The sequence below is a fragment of the Festucalex cinctus genome, chromosome 2 (genome assembly GCF_051991245.1).
Source record: "Festucalex cinctus isolate MCC-2025b chromosome 2, RoL_Fcin_1.0, whole genome shotgun sequence".
NCBI lineage: Eukaryota > Metazoa > Chordata > Actinopteri > Syngnathiformes > Syngnathidae > Festucalex > Festucalex cinctus.
This window is the reverse complement of record NC_135412.1, coordinates 1153205-1171147: the sequence shown is the minus strand read 5'-3', so window position 1 is coordinate 1171147 and position 17943 is coordinate 1153205. Positions and strand designations below refer to the sequence as shown.

The 17943-nt window shown below is 39.8% G+C and overlaps 2 protein-coding genes across 4 annotated transcripts; one reads left to right on the top strand and one right to left on the bottom strand.

Annotated features, from left to right (window-relative positions):
- Positions 1-118: 118 nt before the first annotated feature.
- cfap126 (cilia and flagella associated protein 126) lies at positions 119-6507 on the bottom strand. Of its 2 annotated transcripts, XM_077511973.1 has the most exons (6): positions 6146-6507; positions 4073-4227; positions 3940-4002; positions 3192-3266; positions 2897-3097; positions 119-1760 (listed from the first exon to the last, which is right to left on the bottom strand). In XM_077511973.1, exons 2-6 carry the CDS (start codon positions 4097-4099, stop codon positions 1479-1481), a joined length of 648 nt encoding a protein of 215 aa, XP_077368099.1. In that variant the 5' UTR covers positions 4100-4227; positions 6146-6507; the 3' UTR covers positions 119-1478. The 2 variants fall into 2 exon arrangements, with proteins under 2 accessions (XP_077368099.1, XP_077368098.1); XM_077511972.1 differs by lacking the exon at positions 6146-6507 and having other exon boundaries at positions 4073-4805.
- ccnq (cyclin Q) lies at positions 5437-17840 on the top strand. Of its 2 annotated transcripts, XR_013282212.1 has the most exons (6): positions 5437-5915; positions 7459-7642; positions 7766-7898; positions 8191-8409; positions 9582-9756; positions 17811-17840. XR_013282212.1 is itself a non-coding variant. In XM_077511971.1 (5 exons), exons 1-5 carry the CDS (start codon positions 5765-5767, stop codon positions 9669-9671), a joined length of 777 nt encoding a protein of 258 aa, XP_077368097.1. In that variant the 5' UTR covers positions 5437-5764; the 3' UTR covers positions 9672-13993. The 2 variants fall into 2 exon arrangements, 1 of the variants encoding a protein (XP_077368097.1); XM_077511971.1 differs by lacking the exon at positions 17811-17840 and having other exon boundaries at positions 9582-13993.
- Positions 17841-17943: the final 103 nt, after the last annotated feature.

The window sequence follows — 17943 nt, the reverse complement described above, 5'->3', positions numbered from 1 at the left end:
TGAAAACTTTTGGAGCCACAACCAGACAGGAAGCTGCACTTACGACGGCGTCGCGTCACGCAACACTTGAAATTGTCAACAGGTGTACGTTAGAAATGGCCAGAATGTTTCCTGATGCTTATGTGGATAAATATTTCCATGTGGTTTATTTCTTTCTTTTTTTTATTGTTCCACTCATAGAGTTTGTGACACATTTGAACATGAATTATGAATATATTGTGATAGACATTGTTTCAATGGAAGGACAGACATTTGCACTTATTAAAAATGGCTTCTTTTTTTTTTTTTTGTCTTATATCTGGTTATGACGTGTCCAATCATATTTGATTTAATGTGTAATATTCATCGCAGGACAGCCACCGTTTATTTTATCCACGCCATGCACTCGATCGATTCGTTCAATCTGAAGATTTCAACTATGGAAGCCCAAAAGTGTCAAAATTCAATAAGACCAACTCATTCGGCTGTAAAACGCCATTAATGTAAAAGAAGACCATTGTGGAAAAGGACATTATGAAATAAAAACTGACTTTGTAAAACAACGTTTTCTTATCTTATAAAACCTTGAAAATAAATTAAATGTCATTTTTTAAAAAGTATGACGTTGTTAAAATAATCATTATGTAATATTTAACCAAAATATAAATGTTACATATTAAAGAACAGCATAACACTTTTCATAATAATACTAACACCTCATTTTAAAATTTAATAGCCATATTACATAATTGCCTGTTATTTATCAAAAGAATAGTTATTTCAAAAAGGCCTTTTTATTTAATGAATTTTGACACTTTTGGGCTTCCATATTCAACTGTGTATTTTTTGACTGATGAGAAATAGCGCTTAAAAAAACAAGTTACGTTTCTATTGCCAACATATTGAAGCAATTTAGTCGAATAGCAGTAAGAATTTGATTTATAATCCAGTACTCGTAATTCCCAAAGTTGCAGATGTGGATTGTGTGAGGATACGATGACTCATGTGCTTCATTGCGTTGACTCACAAGTCATGCGGTGACATCCAATCTGTGCTCAGGGGATTGTTCTGTGTTTTTTGTTGTTTTTTTTCCCCTCCAAATTCTTAAGATGCATTTAGATACATGAGCTTTCTTTTTCCTTCTACGAGGAAAAAGAAAATATTTAACCAGGCTAATCGTGTGCTGGCCTCTCATTTTTGTTGGCTGTCAAATAAAATGCAGCTTCTTTACTTTTTTTTTTTCACTTTAATTTTGTAAATACTAATGTAGGAGTTACTAAATTGCAAAACAAGCTCTTACAACAATACTTTTTGTGGATTGAAATTTGACACATTTGACTCCAGATTTCGACATGGACAAACTTTAAGCTGAGAAACCAGAGAGCGATCACAGTTAAAAGACACTTCTCAGAATAATATATTTATACAGTAGTTTGATCCTGGTGCATCCGTACAATCGTCCCGATTTAGAAAAGGTGGGGGTCACATGTGTTTACTATTTATATTGACTCGGGGCAAAGGATTGACACCGAACCAGGATTCGGCCTCGAGCGCTCGCCTTCTCCCGTCATGGGCCGCAAAGCTGACGTTGCTCTCTCACTCGGCGGCCTGCTCGACATGGCGCGGCCGTCGTTTTGTCTGTCCGTGGCGGGCAGAGTGACAGACGACGCCTCATCCGCGCGCGTGTCCCGTTCCTGGTTGCCACTCGTGCGGTCTGCGGAAATGGGACGGCTCCGAGACGAGTCAGCTGCGGATGCGGGCCGGGAGGTTGAGACGCTGTTCTGAAATGAGGGTGAAAGTACATATTTGAACGGGTTGCAAATATGGGGACACTGGTAGAAACAGATCAGGTTGTAGGGTTGAGGGCCACTTCTTTGCGTTCCCTCGCAAACGCAATCTTTGCGAGAGAACGCAAAGTTGTTTTATACGGAGCCCCTAAGGTGACATGGTAGGAAAAAAACACAAAACTTTGCTTTCCCTCGCAAAGTTTGTTTTTTGCGAGGGAACGCAGTTGTTTTTTTTCGCCTGCCATGTCACCTTCGCTGCGCCGTAAACACTTCCGGGTCATCTTCCATGTGAACAAAAGCGACGAGGATGGAACGTTTGTAAGCATGAAACAAAACAGTGGGAAAGCTTTCCCAAAGCGACTAGGATGGAGCATGTATTTTTCCACTGCTTTGTTTACACGGCGCTTTTGTTCATATGGAAGATGACCCGGAAGTGTTTACGTCGCAGCAATCTGCGTTCTTGCGAGGGAACGCAAAATGTTTTGCAAGGGAACGCAAAGTTTTTTTTTTTTTTTTTTTTTTTCTACCATGTCACCTCTTCTGGGGACTCCGTAGATAGTTGAACTTAACTGGCCTTAACTCTTTCCCATTGACTTTCAATAGTATGCTTAGTGCAGTACCGATGCGATATATTTTTGGCCACTAACTGGCGGTGGCGCTGCAGGCGCGTTTCGGTCAGGGTCAAAGTTTGAAGTAAGCGGTCTAGTTGGGGAAAAAAAAATACAATAATGTTGCGACTTCGCGACGTCTTTTAAGCCGTGCAAGCAGTGATTTAAACCTCATGAAAGGTGAATTTTACGTGGTTTTATGGTAAGATTTTTTTGTATATATATATATATAAATTAATAACGTTTTTAAAGTTGCATAGTGGATTTCTTTTGTTTGTTTTTTTAGTATCTTGTAGCGTGAAAGGCTAAATTCTTATGTACAGTACTTTTCTCCTTCTTTCGAAGAGCCTTTTTTCTTCATACTGCCCCAAACTCAGATTGAAATCAAGCTCAAATGTTGTGTCTGTCAAAGACAATGTTGTTGTTATAGTTAATTTTATAATCTCCCCCCATGTGGACAGTAAAAGAATAAACTGTGTGTCCATGCATGAGACAGCTGCTGTCGACAAAGTAAGGCCGAACCTGCTTGCTCGTCTCCCGTGAAGCACGAGTGCTTTTGCTGCCTCCTAGTGGCCCAGAGTTGGCTGTGTATTCAGGATCCAAGCCCCAAGCCCTGAGCCGCTCAAGACCCTCCACAGAGCGACTGGTGGGGTTGATTCTCTGCGCTGGTATCCGAGCAGGTAGATCCCATGTCCCTTTAAAGTCAGGCCAAGCGCTGCCTTTCTGGTGCGTGATGACACACGACGCCATATCAGGTCATTGGGATCATTTTTGAACAATAAATATGCATAACATAAGCTTTCAGGGTTTGGTTTACCTTTACTATTCCAGGGAGCAGATATCCTTTGTTATCTGCAATAAACTTGGTGTGGCCAGTCAGTGTTGTGGGTGCCTAAAAACATACAAACAGAATCATAACAGATTAAAACTATGGCTAGGGGCCGTTTTATTTTTTGTTTGCAGCCTGCGGCATACGCTACTAAATGACTGACACAGTTTACTACTTTCTTCGTATAGTGGGTGTGAAAAAATGAGGATTGTTTTTTTTGTTTTTGTTTTTTTGGCTCTATGAATAAAGTTGTTCTAAATGAATCTCAGTACAGGGCCAATAATAATATTGTGGGATGCAAGGCCAAAAAAAATTTGGGAAAATCTTTTACTTCTCGTTTCATCACATTGCTTTTTTTTCTTTTCTTTAACAAAATAGAAAAATACCATAATAAATGCAATATATATTTAACTGTATGTGATGCAGACCGTTTAGAATTGCTTAGCATATCATTACCTACACTACACATGTATTTTTTACATAGCAATTACATGTTTGGGTTTTTGGTACAGGTGGCGCTTCTACTCAACCGGCAAATTACCTTCCGGGTGAGAAGAAGGTGGTAGTTTTTGTTTTTTTGTTTTTTAACTTTCTGGACCTGTGTTCGCCACCTCTGATTTTCAGTATGTGTCTTTTAGATAAAAACTTTGGCCACTCCTGCATTCTGATGGTGACATTGCTGCATTTGGAACGTTTCTGCCAACATAACAACAAAATTGCTGATACATTTAGCGACCTTGTTGGTTTGCTTCGCCAGACACCAGTTCTGCAGCCTCTGAGGCCTGAAGGCATCGTCGTACTGAAGAAAGAAAGGTGACAATGTTCATGCGAGAAATACAAACGTTCAGTTTTAAAGCGTCGATATTTACCTGGTTTGCTGTGAAACTGGACGACATTGCTGCGACTGTTTACAAACCAGCCCGTTGAACGGACTTGTTTGTTGCGTAGCAACCCAACCACGTGACGTCTTTCCGTCGAAAGTCTACAAAGCTTGGGTAGCGTCGACGAGGTACCACTGAAATCTCTTGTAGCATAAGAATGTAGAATGTATCGCTGTTTAGAAAATAACTTCTATTTATATTGGGCCTTACTCAAGGGTGAATGTTATTCACTTTGAAAGCGTGACACCTGTCACGTTGTGTAGGACAATCGTCACCATCGATTAGAGACATACATACGTGGACACCGTATTCAACGACGATTTGAACGTCGACGTCAGCGCCATATTGGATGTGGAAAAGTAGAGCCATGCTCGAATATGTCGCATTCAGTGCCGCTTGGAGATGTCTCAACTTGGGTTTATGACTGAACAATGATTCTCTTACGCCATTATAGCATAATTTTGTGAATTTGCTGACTTTGTAGTGATGAATACCATGTAAAAGTAATGGGAAACAGGCAGCTTGTCAGAAGGGAGTTTTTTTCCCCTGCGAGTCCGTCTCCATAAATTGCCTTTGTTAGTTAGTTAAATTAATTTAAATCGCTGAATATCAAAAACGATGAATAAAAATCAGCTAAATGTTAAAACCCACATTTCACGATACAAAACATACTGGGAAGTTAACCATTGATTAATTTGTTACACTGTAGCGAGCAGTGACGGGAGTCGGAGGCAGAGTGTTGAAGTCCGGAGCCAAAGACCGGCGGTTTATTGATATCAGCTTCTCATCGTTTAACAGCAACAACAACTCACTCTGCGCGAGGCTCACAGACCTACCAACATTTTGTTCTTTTATCCTTTCATCCTTTCATCCTTTCATCCCAACAAACTCCCCCTTCGTCCCAACGTTCCGTGGGTGAATTATGTTCTGATCACTACAACACATTATTTTGTTCAAATGTATTACGTATGATCAGTGCGTTGTAATTTCGACAGCGATGACGTAGTTAACAGCGCGCCTGAGAAATGCTCCAAAACTATTTTTTCTTTATTTTATTTAGTAATTGTTTCATTTTTCATATACATAAATAAATCAAAATTTAGTCTTTCAAAACCTTTGTTTTTAGTTTTTGAAATTGAAACCAAATAATACATTTATGATATTGAGATCCATCAACAAGAAAGCGATGAGAACTGTGGCTTTATGCTCCTTTTTTAATGTTTTCATTTAAATATCCCCCCTGGTTTCTTTGTTTGTATGTTTTTCTGACGTGGTTGTGTAGCGTACTGTGCACAATTTGTGTATTCTGTTTAAAATTGTTCAATAAAGTTATATGGGAAAAAAACTTTCTTTTTTTTTCCTATAGTGATTAGGGAGTAATGGAGTGAGTGAACGATTCCAGACTTAGCCTATTTTAATGCATAAAATTGATCGCGTTTTCGTTCCGCTATCAAGGCAGTTGACCGGATGCTCTATTGTTTACTTCCGTTAGCTGTTAGCTATCGCGTGGTGCAAGCTTGTTCAAGCATTCACTCACGCCAAGTGTTCCGTTAACTATTATGGCAAACAACAGTTACCGACTTAACCAAAGTCGCTGTTTGCGTGTGTGTAACCTAGTCTTGTGAGCTGTTCTGCGAGGACTAGTCGTATAGTTACTGAAGTGCTAATGTTTCAGAAGACATGGAACCGGGTCCGTCGTCTCGCTCTCCTGGCGCCGGGGATCAACCTGTGGTTGCAGCTGCCGGGAGCTCTTCTGTCGAGGCTGGAGAGGGGGACGTTACTCTGGACATCAAAACACACTTTCGCGTGTGTCGCTTCATAATGGAAGCAGGTAACCATCAACTCGTCTCTAAACTGTAGTTGTAGTTTGCACAAATGTAAAAGTAGTGTGTTTCCTGTACTATACTTTGGTTACTTTCGCTTAGAGGTTGGCAAAGTATTCAGATAGGGCCTACTTACTTAAATGATCAAGGGTCCTTGCCCTACACGCAGCCATTTTCTTCTGTTTATCTGGGGTTGAGTCCAGGGGGAAGCAGGTTTGACAGGGAAGGCCAGACTTACCTCTCCCCAGCCACTTTGTCCAACTCTTCCATCCAGCGAGATCCTGAGATGTTACCAGGTCAGCCAGGTTCTCCAACATGTCCTGGGTCTTCCGCGGGGCCGGCCCCCAGTGGGACATGCCCGGAACACTTCAACAGGAGGCACATTCTAACCACACATGCATGAGACACCTCATTTCACTCATTTCCATGAGGAGGAGCAGCAGCGGCTCTGTTCTGAGGCCTGCCCGAATGACGGAGCTAGTCACCCTCTAACGGAAAAACCCGGACACCCTGCGTCGAAAACTTAATTTCTGCCGTTTGTATTCGGGATATTGTTCTTTCGGTCAAGATTCACAACCCATAGCTTTGGACCAATGTTGAGGCTAGGAATGTCGATTGATTGAACTTTGGTCACTTTGCCTTTTGGCTCGGTTCCTTCTTCAACATGACAAACTGATAGAGAGTCTGCATCAGTGCAGATACTAGACTGATCTGCCTGTCAATCTCCGAGTCCATTCTTCCCTCACTCTTGAACAAGATCTCAATAGATACTTGATTCCTCTACTTGGGCCCAGATCTCATCCCCCCACTTGGACGATTGCAATCTTCCCTTTTCCGACTGAGTTCCATGGTCTCTTTGACTTGGAGGTGCTGATTTTCACCCCAACCGTTTCACACCCAGCAGTTGTTCCCTTAAATTGGCCAAATTTAAATGTGTTTTATTGTTTTGTTTGTATTCATTTATTTTATAGTATCACGGAATTGGCTAATTGATTTATTTACTATAAAGAATTGATATTATAAATACAATTAATACATTTACATATATATTAGCAGTGTTTTATTAAGTTGGTTAAATATCTGGTTTAATGATAGTAATAAAAATAATTTATGAATAATACAAATCAAAAAGAGAGAATTAAATATTTATGTACAGTATTTCTTATTTAAAAAATGCAAAACATTGAAACAGAATAAAGATAAACAAAATTAATCTAATTATTCACATAATTTCTTATTTAGAATGAAGTACTCATTTTACATACTCATTTTAACTTTTTATTTTATTTTATTTTTTTATTTTTATTTTTTTTAAATAATAAATTTACCTTAATTACAAATGACCTGGCCCATTTGTCCAATTTAAATATCACAAATGGGCCTTGAGCACAAGTGTTATGTTTGTCAATCACATTTTCAAGCTGACAGTTTTGTTTTTGTTTTTTTTCCCCCCCGTAAAGGAAGGCATGCGGTTAGATCACCTTAAATGAAAACGCATCTGTTAGAATAAATCAACACATGAAATATAACGACAATACCGCTCTCGCTCAGGAGTGAAGTTGGGCATGCGCTCGGTGCCTGTTGCTACAGCGTGTGTGCTGTACCACAACTTCTTCCGATATGTCAGCCTGAGTGTGTATGAACCTTACCTGGTGGCCATGAGCTGCATGTACCTGGCAGGCAAGGTGGAGGAGCAGCACGTCAGGACCCGTGACATCATCAACGTAAGCCACAGGTAAACAGAGGTTATGCTTATGAGGTCAAGAACTGTTTCGGTCAAGACCACATCGAAACATCTTCTTGTGGCCCCTCATCCTTCTGCCTGATGGATAATATTGTCTCCCACCTCCCCTCCCAGGTACTTCAACAGTGGCAGCCCCCCTTTGGAATGTGACAAGGAGTTCTGGGACCTGAGGGACAGTGTGGTGCAGTGTGAGCTCCTCATCCTCCGACAGCTCAACTTCCAAGTCTCCTTTGAACACCCGCACAAGGTGTGTCTGCGCCTGCGTATGCGCGTGTGCCGGAGTGAGTAATCACGTCCTCCCTAACTCATTCAGTGCCATTGACGACTATACACGTCAAAGATAAAATTTTAACTGGGCTGGCAGTGAATGAGCTAATTAGCGTCCATGCTCCTAGTGTGACACCGTGTGATATTGTCACAGAGTCCTTGTATGCATCGTCACGGTCGGGACCCGTGTGCTTTACGAATTATGGTCCGTGTGGCGATTCTGAAAATAATATTCAATATTGAGTTGGTCTTGCCTCTCGCCCTCTCTGTAGTATCTCCTCCACTATTTGACGTCTGTGAAGTCACTTGTGAACCGCCACGCTTGGTCTCGATGCCCTGTTGCCGAGACTTCCTGGGCATTGCTCCGAGACTGCTACCATGGCCGCCTGTGTATCCGCCACACGCCCCAACACATCGCCATAGCGACGCTGTATTTGGCTCTCAACAGCTACGGAGTGGAGCTGCCTGTTGGGGAGAAATTGTGGTGGCAGGTGTGGTATTGGCTTTGAATTATTTGGTAAACCCAGCTTCATTTGTAGCTCATTTACTCCCAAAAAACGTATAAATACGTTCTATTTTAAATATTACCATTCTCCCAAAGATGTATTTATACGATGTAGCTTTGATGCAACCTCTGAACTGAAGGGAATGCTTGAGCAATGGTAGTTATTACAAAAACGGCCAGCAGATGGCAGCAGAGTATAAAAGACCAAAAAGTGAATAATGATGAAACTTAGCCATATTCTAATGCTAATTGATGCAAAATGGAAACAGATAGAAATACATTTCTTTTCCTGATGAAAGAAGAGGCTCTAATCTTTCTTTTGGTAGAGTCCATGTTTTTATAGCAATAGGACACAATATTCTATGGGCCTTGCAAAATCAGTCAAAATCCAGTAAAACAGTCAAATATAGTTCGTTTTAGTTAGTTTTTTTAAACATAAAATGTAGTTTCACTTAGTTTTCGTTTTTTAAAAAGCACTTTCGTTTTTCTTTTATTTCGGTAACAATATTGGTTTTTTAATTTTAGTTTTTTCATTAGTTTTAGTGAACTAAAATAACCTTTAATGGCACCTGTTTTTCGATACCCTCCCTTCTTACTTTGACCATCTCCAAACAGTTTTGTTTTGTTTATTTTATTTGAACTGAGTCAAATGCCATTTTTAGCACATGTCGCGGGCCACTGAAAAATGGACGGCGGGCCGCAAATGGCCCCCGGGCCGTCGTTTGGACACCCCTGGTATAGATGTTATTAAAATAATATTCTAATTATATAATAATAATATAGTAGCGAAATGGCAGAGTGCCAAGAAATGTATTGTACAAATCATTTTGTCATCTTGATAAAGGTTCCTGATAAAATCAGAAAAACATCCACCAAGATGCTGCAGTCAGTCTTCAAAGTCTTCATCCTGTTATATTAATTGGACGGCGGTGCACTTAAAAATGTTCCATTGTCGAGCAATTTCACTAATCAGGTCTCTTTTGTTGAAGCGCTGCTTTGCAAGGCGTTCTATTTAAATGCAAATTCTTAAAAAAAACATCAAAAAAAAATCCAGATTTGTTATGCTTCCTGTTTCCAACGGCCTCCAGGAAAGAAAATCTCCCATCGGTTGTTTGAAGTCCACGCTTTGAGCCCGGCCGGACATGTGCATGTGTGCAGGTACTTTGCGACGGTGTGACCAAAACGGACATCGATGCCGTCATCTCGGACCTTCTCCAACTGTACGACATGGAGGCCAAGTGCATCTGAGGACACCGCGGGCGGACCTGCGCACGCGAGACGCCGGTTGCGGGTGCTGGCTGCGGGCGTGTTTAATCGCCGCTGCGTCATTCCTGTGGGTAACTGGCCGTGCGTTCGTGCGTGAGGAAGTTTGCACACGAGACAGAGCTGTGACCAAAAAAAAAACCCCCAAAAAAACACACAAACTGCATTACCGAGGCTCAGCACTACGGGGAGACATTTCTTTATTTCCCCGCTACCCGTTTAGGAAGTCTCAGCAAATCTGCAGGACTGACTCAGAAAATTAGAATATTGTGATCAAGTCCATTATTTTCTATAATGCAATTAAATAGGCAAAATGCCATAAATTCATGACAAATCAACTGAAATATTGCAAGCCTTTTATTGTTTTAATATTGCTGATTATTATGGCTTACACAGTTTAAGAAAACTCAAATATCCTATCTCAAAATATTAGAATATTTCCTCAGACCAAGTAAAAAAAAAAAAAAAAAAAAAGCCATAATCAGCAATATTAAAACAATAAAAGGCTTTCAATATTTCAGTTGATTTGTAATGAATACAGAATTTATGGCATTTTTGCTTATTTAACTCATTCAAACCCAAAGACGTATAAATACGTTTTTCAATACTTTGTTCCTCACGCCCAAAAACATATGTATACGTTTGTTTGGTTTTTTTTTAATGCTAAAGCAAAAAGATGTGTCACAAGTTTTGTTCCTTCTCATTTGACACGATGTCTTCGGGGAATCAGTTGCTTTCTCCAGGTCTACTGTCAACTTTCTGTCACTTGCCGTGCCCACAATGGCATTCTGCTTTCTGTCTTGGATGTTTCGCTCCCACGTGTTGATCGGAGGCTCCTTCGCCTCAGTCGGCGACACTGTAGATGATCTTGCCGATTGTCTTCTGCACTGTACAAACCTTCACTGCTTCACCAATATGTTGTATGATCAACAGTATCCCCCCCCCTCTGGCGCAAGGGAGATGTTGGTGTGAGTCACATGATTACGCAAGTCCCGCACATCCCCACCTAGGAATCCTTAATTAGCAGCAGATCATTAGCGGACATTAAGGAGAAGCGCACATGGCCACCACATCCGGCTTGCTTGCTTGCTTTCCTCTCCAGCATACTTGACTGGATTGAATGAGAATGAACCGGGGTCGCTCCCGTTCCTCGTTACATTGAGGGTCATCCAACTGGGTGTTTTATATGAGGGCCAACTTCAGGTTTCAAGTACCGACATTTTGATCGCAACAGTGATACATACCGTCAGAGCTCGATACTTCATTATCTAAAGCAGGGGTGTCCAAACTACTACATGTTTTGATGCATTTTTATGCTTTATAAAACATTTATGTCTGAATTTTGGGAGGCTTGGAACGGATTAGGGCATTTACATGGAAAATGCGTCTCGACTTACAAAATTTTCTACTTAAGAACTAGAGATAAACCGATAAGGTTTTTTCGGGACCGATACCAATTATTAGTAGTGAAGGATGCCGATAACCGATATTTGGAGCCGATATTCAATTTCACTAAAAAGGGACATCAAAATTTGGAAAAAATACAAACTCCAGCTCTTATCGTTTTATTTTTATTTGTTTATTTTTTTATTTTATTTTAAAGCATACGTTTATTGAGCAACTTTTAGGGTTAGTAAAATATTTTTAAGTTTTTTTTTTTTTTTTTTCTCAAAAATCTTAGTCAATAGACAAGTTCTGGGATCTCCCAGGCGCAGTAGCATGTTTTCAAAAGTTAAATAAAAAAAAAAAAGAATTATTTTCTACACAAAATAAAAGTCTTCCAAAATTTCAAAATATCCAAAGTATTAAATTTTTGCTTATCTTAGTTTTAATTTCAATCAAAAACAGAAGGTGCAGAGAGTTCCCAGGGTAGACAAAAATGAAAATAATTTTTAATTTTTTTTTTAATTTACATTTGAATTAGTTCCCTGAAGTGAACACTTAAAAAAAAAAAATGGATCTATTATCGGCCATATGATTCTTCAAAATGGCCGATAATCAGCGCCGATAATCGGCCCAGCCGATAATCGGTCTATCCCTATTAAGAACTTTCTTCCGGAACCAATTCATTTCGTCAGTCGAGGTACCACTGTATTGTAATTCAGTGACATCTTGTATCAGTTTGCAATCTAGTGTTTTTGTGGTATTTAGTTTGCAGCTGTTCTATTCAATCTCATGATGTACATAATTTTACATTAAGTAGGAGAAAATAGCCCTAAAATGTCGTGTGCTTAATCGTGGTTCAGGACATTCATAGGATTCCCTTGCAAAAAATGACTCGCGGCTTTCGAGGGCTGCAAGGTTGCAGCCCTGAGCGATTATAAACACGCTCACACGTACTGTCAGAGGAGTGTGAGAAATAAGCCTTGCGTGCAGGTTATTTGAGGACACCCTGCTTGCTTTCACATCGAGCGGAATACGGAGACTCAAGTGTAACTGTGCGAACACCGAAATCTGGCAAGGCTGCCGCTGCGCTTGCATTTCCTTATTTTCCTCGCTTTGAAAAAGGGGGACAAAACGTCGCCTGGCCTCATATCCCTTTTTTGGAGTTCTCTTTGATCAAAACTCCTTTTTTTTTTTTTTTTTTTTTTTTTAAGTGCGTATATGTGCGAAAAGAATGAACAAATCGCCCTCCTCGTGCTTTTGTTGCTTCTCTTCCACGGGACAGGAAGACGTCGCGTGCGTTGCGATGGCGTCACGTCGCCGCCCGGTTTCCCTCCTGCTGACACGTTTCCTCGTCTGCTCGTCTGTTCCTCTCGCACTGGGGCGGCGAAAGACTCTCTCGTCCCATTCCAGTCTTCTTTTCTTTTTCTCCTTCCCCATATTCCTCGTCTTCCCATCCATCCCCTCTCCTCGTTTCCGGCCTCCTCCCTCTTGTCTCCCTAATGTTATATTAATAATGGAGAGGAAGCATGTTCAGCCAGACTCCATGAATTAACCATCAGATGGGAAGGAGAACTGTGGGTTGCAAGAGTCAGGAGCATGGAAAGAAAGAGTGATATGGATTGATGAGATTTGGGGGTGGCACAAGGGACGACAACATTTGAGATGAGAAAATGAGTTAAAAGGTGGTTTGTTGCATCACACATTCAAAGTTTGCAACCTGCTTTTCATCTCTGGTCGCGTTCTATCTGTTCTTAGTTTACTTTGGGCTTAAAAGGAAGTGCTTCTCAATTATTTATTTCACTGGCTTGAGGGCAAGTCAAGAGGTTACACACAGGACAAGTCGACAAAATCTACAGCCGCCCGTAAGAATAGACGGGTCAATAATGGGAAGAGACAAAAAAGGAAAAGATATGATAATAATAAAAAAAAAAAAAATCATATGTAAACATGATAGAACGGGCTCACTGGTGTTTATTGATCGTGTGTCTGCTGACAGGAAGTAACATGATGAATTGTGTGGTACACCCGCCCGTCTATCGTCCACTCTCACAGCCGGCCTAATGCTCCAAAACTGATCGGGGGGGGCACGTCTCCGTGCGGATGGATTATGACCATAAACATACTGTCGCTTTACAACAAAGGTCAGGCCAACATGCTTGTTTAAACTGGGATTTCATCACCATGTTTATTTTATTTTTTTTTTACATCTAAGCAACTCGCGGCACTAATAAGTAGGGATGTCACGATAAGGGCAATATCGTGATATCGTCATAAAACTGCCACAATATCGTCGTCGTCATGTTCACAATATTTAAAAGGAACACATTTGTTTTAAAAAAAAAAGTCAGGTTGATTTCCATTTGTGCAGTTCTAGCACCCTCTAGTGGCTAGTTTATTAGTGCAATTTAATTTTCATGAGGGATGTTTTGGCTTTCTAAGTTTAAAATGTCAGATAAAGGGGAACCTAATTTGCTTGTGAAGCGATAAATGTGTGCTTGCATTACCAAGTAAGTGCCTCAATATTGTTCTTAGAGATTTAGGTGCTTTATATGCATTGCTGTTATGTACAAAAGCACAATATTGTGCTTTTTTTTTTTTTTTTTAGTATGAGCTCTCTTTTTTACAATATTATGATCCTTATTAAATATCGCCAATGCCCCCACAATATCGTGATAATTATCGTATCGTCACCTTCATATCGTGATAATATCGTATCGTGATGTTTGGATATCGTTACATCCCGACTAATAAGCAAACCAGCAAGTTTCCCGTTCTGTCGCCCTCTGTTGGTCATTATTATTTTTTTTACGTTTCTGTGTTGTGACTGAAGACAAATTCCATGTGGGTGTTTACGTACTTGGCCAAGAAATCTGATTTTGATTCATATTTTACAGGTGGAGGAATAAAACCACATAGTCGTATGATTTAGTTGTGTTGTCCCCCCCCCCCCCCCCCCCCCCATCACAGGCAGCAATTAAAAAAAAAAAAAGACATTTGTGTGTCCATTTTATGTTGTGTTTCAATTGGTCATCTGTCATGCTGTTTACCACCACTAACATTTGGTCAACCAAGATGGTGATGACACAAGCAGCCACATCTTACACAGTTCCTCTTATTCTTAAAGGGGAAGTCACGATTAAACATTTCTTGACAATAATGTCTAGTCTAAACGTGACGTTCTGATTAATATTACATTTGTGGAATATGAGTTAAGCACTGCTAAATCCAGCAGTTTTTATCATTATCAGAAGGCGGCCATTTTGCCACTTGCTGTCGACTGAAGATGACATCACAGTTGCCCAGGACTCAGGCAACGACCAATCACAGCTCACCTGTTTTCTGTAGCTGAGCTGTGATTGGTTGAGAACTGAGCAACTGTGATGTCATTTTCACACATCAGCAAGTGGGCAAAATGGCCGCCTTCTGATAATGATCAAAACTGCTGGATTTTGCTGCTTAAACTCATATTCCACTAACACAATATTAACCAGAATATTGCATTTAGAGTAATGGACCTGCATAGAATATGTAATTGTCAAAAAATATTTGGGGGTGGATGACTTCCCCTTTAAACATCGTATTCATTCTGAGTGAGCCAACGTGACTTAAAAAACAACCGTAAAACGTCAATGTGACTGCCTTTTTACCCCCTGCAGGCCATTAGAGGCGGTGCTGAGCTGACACGGGATTTATTGGCATATTTGACATGAAATATGTTCTGTCAGTGCTGTCCCGTTTCATTTGGGGGTATTAAACTGTGTTGGAATTAAAATAAATATATAAAAGGCCACTGCTGGCCGCAACACGTGCACGTGACCTCAAAAGTGGAAAGTCCTGAGGCGTTCACTTCAAAATAGTTGATTTCAAGGGCATTTCTGTTTATGTAACGAAAACCAAGCAGGCATGTCTGAATATATTGAGGCAAATAAATGATTTGCCCTCAACGCGGGTCCAGTGAAGACATTTTTTATTTTATTTTTTTTTAAATTGGCACAGCTTGTTGTGCCTTTTTATAAAGCGCATCTGATTTGCCAAGTCATGATTTCATGATACATCACAATAGTGCAATATCTTCATACATTTTCATTTGTTTGCTGAGGCACAGTCGTAGAGTTTCTCTAAATTAGGGCTGCCCAAACTTTTGCATTTGAGGGCCACATCCAGAAAATCCGAAGGACGCAAGGGCCACATCATGTTATGAAGAGAAATTGTGTTTAGTCCTCAAAATTGGACAAATAATTGATTTGTGCTTTTGCATATTTAGAAAAAAAATGCGACAGTATATAAACCAATTTATTTGTAATATGGCAGTAGGGTTATTATAGTTTTGGAATTTTTCATTTTAGTTAGTTTTTATTAGTTTTCAGGGTGGGTCTGTTTTTATTAGTTTATTTCTTTAAAAAATGCTTAGTTTTAGTTTAGTTTGTTCGTTTCAGTATTAGTATTAGTTTAAAAAAAAAGTGTATTACTTGTGTGCAATATTTAAAATCATATTCATCTCAAGAAGTCATCTCAAGATACTTTCCTATTGGCTGCTGCTAGATGATGTCACTTCTGTGTGACATACTTTCAAACCTCATTATTCCGGTTTATATTAAAATAAATGTACAAAAAAAAAAAAAATCACATTTAAAATTATCCCCAAAGGCTCATGCATTAAACTAATTACCAAAGACTAAAACGAAGGACATGTTTGCGATAATTATAGTTAGTTTTAGTTAGTTTTGTAAACATAAAATGTCGTTTCAGTTAGTTAATCGTTTTTTTAAAAGCATTTTTGTTGTGTTTATTTTATTTGAACTGCGTCAAATGTCATTTTTAGCATATGTTGCGGGCCACTGAAAAATGGATGGTGGGCCGCAAATGGCCCCCCGGGCCGTAGTTTGGATACCACTGCTCTAAATCTTCCCATTTTGGTAACTATCGTCCATTCAAGGTTATACTGCACTGCATGTGACTTGACAAGCGCGCACACTTTTCATGATTCCACCCTTTTTACTCCTAAAATGTTGGACTATTTTTTTTTGTACTTATTTATGGAAATATTGAAACCGAATGAAAGCGTTTCAGATATTTTAATACGCCTGTGGGAGATGATGTGATGATAAGAGCAGAGAAAGATCAAATCAGCAAGAAAGCTTTTTTTTTATTATTATTTTTATAAATAAAGGTGTGTATGCATGAGCGTGTCTGTGTGGTGTGTCTGCAGTCCAGAGTAGGATATCTATTTATAAGTTGATCTGATTGATCTATAAATACACGTCTCCTCTTTCTCCTGACTGCATAATAAGTTGTGACAGTTTTTAGCTCATTGTAGCTATACATATACATTAGGGCTGCACAATATATAGAAAAAATATAGATATCGCGATATTGGCCCTTGCAATATGCATATCGCAAAGGCACGCAATAAGTTTTATGTGGAATTTTATGCTTTTTATATGAATTTGACCAGTCAGATGCTGACTAAAATGTGCAGCGGCATTCCATATTTGAAAATTATCAAGACATAATTACAATTCATTAACTAAGATTACCTGAAGGTTGCTTATTTTGCCCCATGGAAAATGTTTTTCTTTCATTAGGTAATAAAAATGTAATTTCTTTAGGTACATGTTAAATATCGCAATAATATCAATATCGCTATGTTCAGCAAGTATATCGCATATCGCATGTTTTTCCAATATCGTGCAGCCCTAATATACATTGTTGATGGCGGAGGGATATGTCATGCGTGAAAGGAGTGATGATCTCTTGTTTTTCAGCACTCGCTTGCAGCACCACGGCCAGTGCCTTGGGCTCCTGCTTTGTGTGGTTGCGCGGAACAAATAAGAGGGGGAGGAGACAAGAAGTCAGACTTTTTTTTCTTTTTCTTTTTTCTGGTTATATTTCTTTATATGTAGTAGCCCCACTGATATTGTGATATTGTGTAGTGCGGCAAAAATGTCGCAGACTATATTGCTTCAAAGAACGTAGATTGCAAAATAATTTAAAAGAGCTCAATTGTGAGCACGAGAACGAACGAAGAAATCACTTGGACTTAAAAACATTCACACTTGGGGCTGATTTGACTTTGTCGGCAGCTTATTGCTTTTGTGTGTAGCATAACGGCTAAACGCTGCTTAATAATCTTGTTTGCTTTGAAACACCACAACGCCACTGTATGGAGTCTATGCCATGGATGGATGAGGCGGGACTTCCGACTTCCGGGTTTTCCCACATCGGCTTGCGACGTCCCAGTACTTGCACTTCCGCCTTTGTGCCCCTCAGTTGCAACAGTTCCCGTTGTCTGTCTCAGTTTAAATTTGTCCGAAGCATTTCAGAGACCTGAGACGCCCTTGCCGGCACGTTTTTTTTTTTTTCGGTTTTTTTTTTTTTCGGTTTTTTTTTTTTTGTGTGCGCTGATTTGCTAAACCCGGAAGTCGGAAGTCCGTGGCATCTACCCCATTTGACCTGAGTCTTCCTGACTGTGTTTGTAATTTATTAGCATGTTTTGAATGTATGCAGGAATTTTCAGTGAGGTACACTCCACTATTACATACAAACTGTATCCTCATTAATATAATGATAAATATGTTCCATTATATTGTTCGAATCAAATCTCATTTTCATTTCAGTGTCCTGTTTACTTTGATTCAAAATGGATGCACCTCTCGCTTTACAGTCACGAAAGACAATTTGAGGACATGATCCTTTTGTTGTGATCGCTGATTTGTATGTATTTATTTTTTAATTAAGATGGCTATACCGGCAATACCCTTCACTGTGATGCGGCGTGTCCGCTGTCGTCACCAAGCAGAGGAGTGCATGAGGAGGGAGGTAGTGACGTAGGCACCCCCTCCTCCTCCTCCTCCTCTTGCCTGTGGATGCT

Excerpts from the sequence above, each read along its gene's own strand:
- ccnq (XM_077511971.1), top strand. The coding sequence starts at position 5,765 with ATGGAACCGGGTCCGTCGTCTCGCTCTCCTGGCGCCGGGGATCAACCT. Across the intron at positions 5,916-7,458 it reads TCGCTTCATAATGGAAGCAG|GAGTGAAGTTGGGCATGCGC; the intron begins GTAACCATCAAC and ends GCTCTCGCTCAG. Across the intron at positions 7,899-8,190 it reads CCTTTGAACACCCGCACAAG|TATCTCCTCCACTATTTGAC; the intron begins GTGTGTCTGCGC and ends CCCTCTCTGTAG.
- cfap126 (XM_077511973.1), bottom strand. The coding sequence starts at position 4,099 with ATGTCGTCCAGTTTCACAGCAAACCAG. Across the intron at positions 4,003-4,072 it reads CCAGTTTCACAGCAAACCAG|TACGACGATGCCTTCAGGCC; the intron begins GTAAATATCGAC and ends TTCTTTCTTCAG. Across the intron at positions 3,098-3,191 it reads TGCTCCCTGGAATAGTAAAG|AAAGGCAGCGCTTGGCCTGA; the intron begins GTAAACCAAACC and ends ATCACGCACCAG.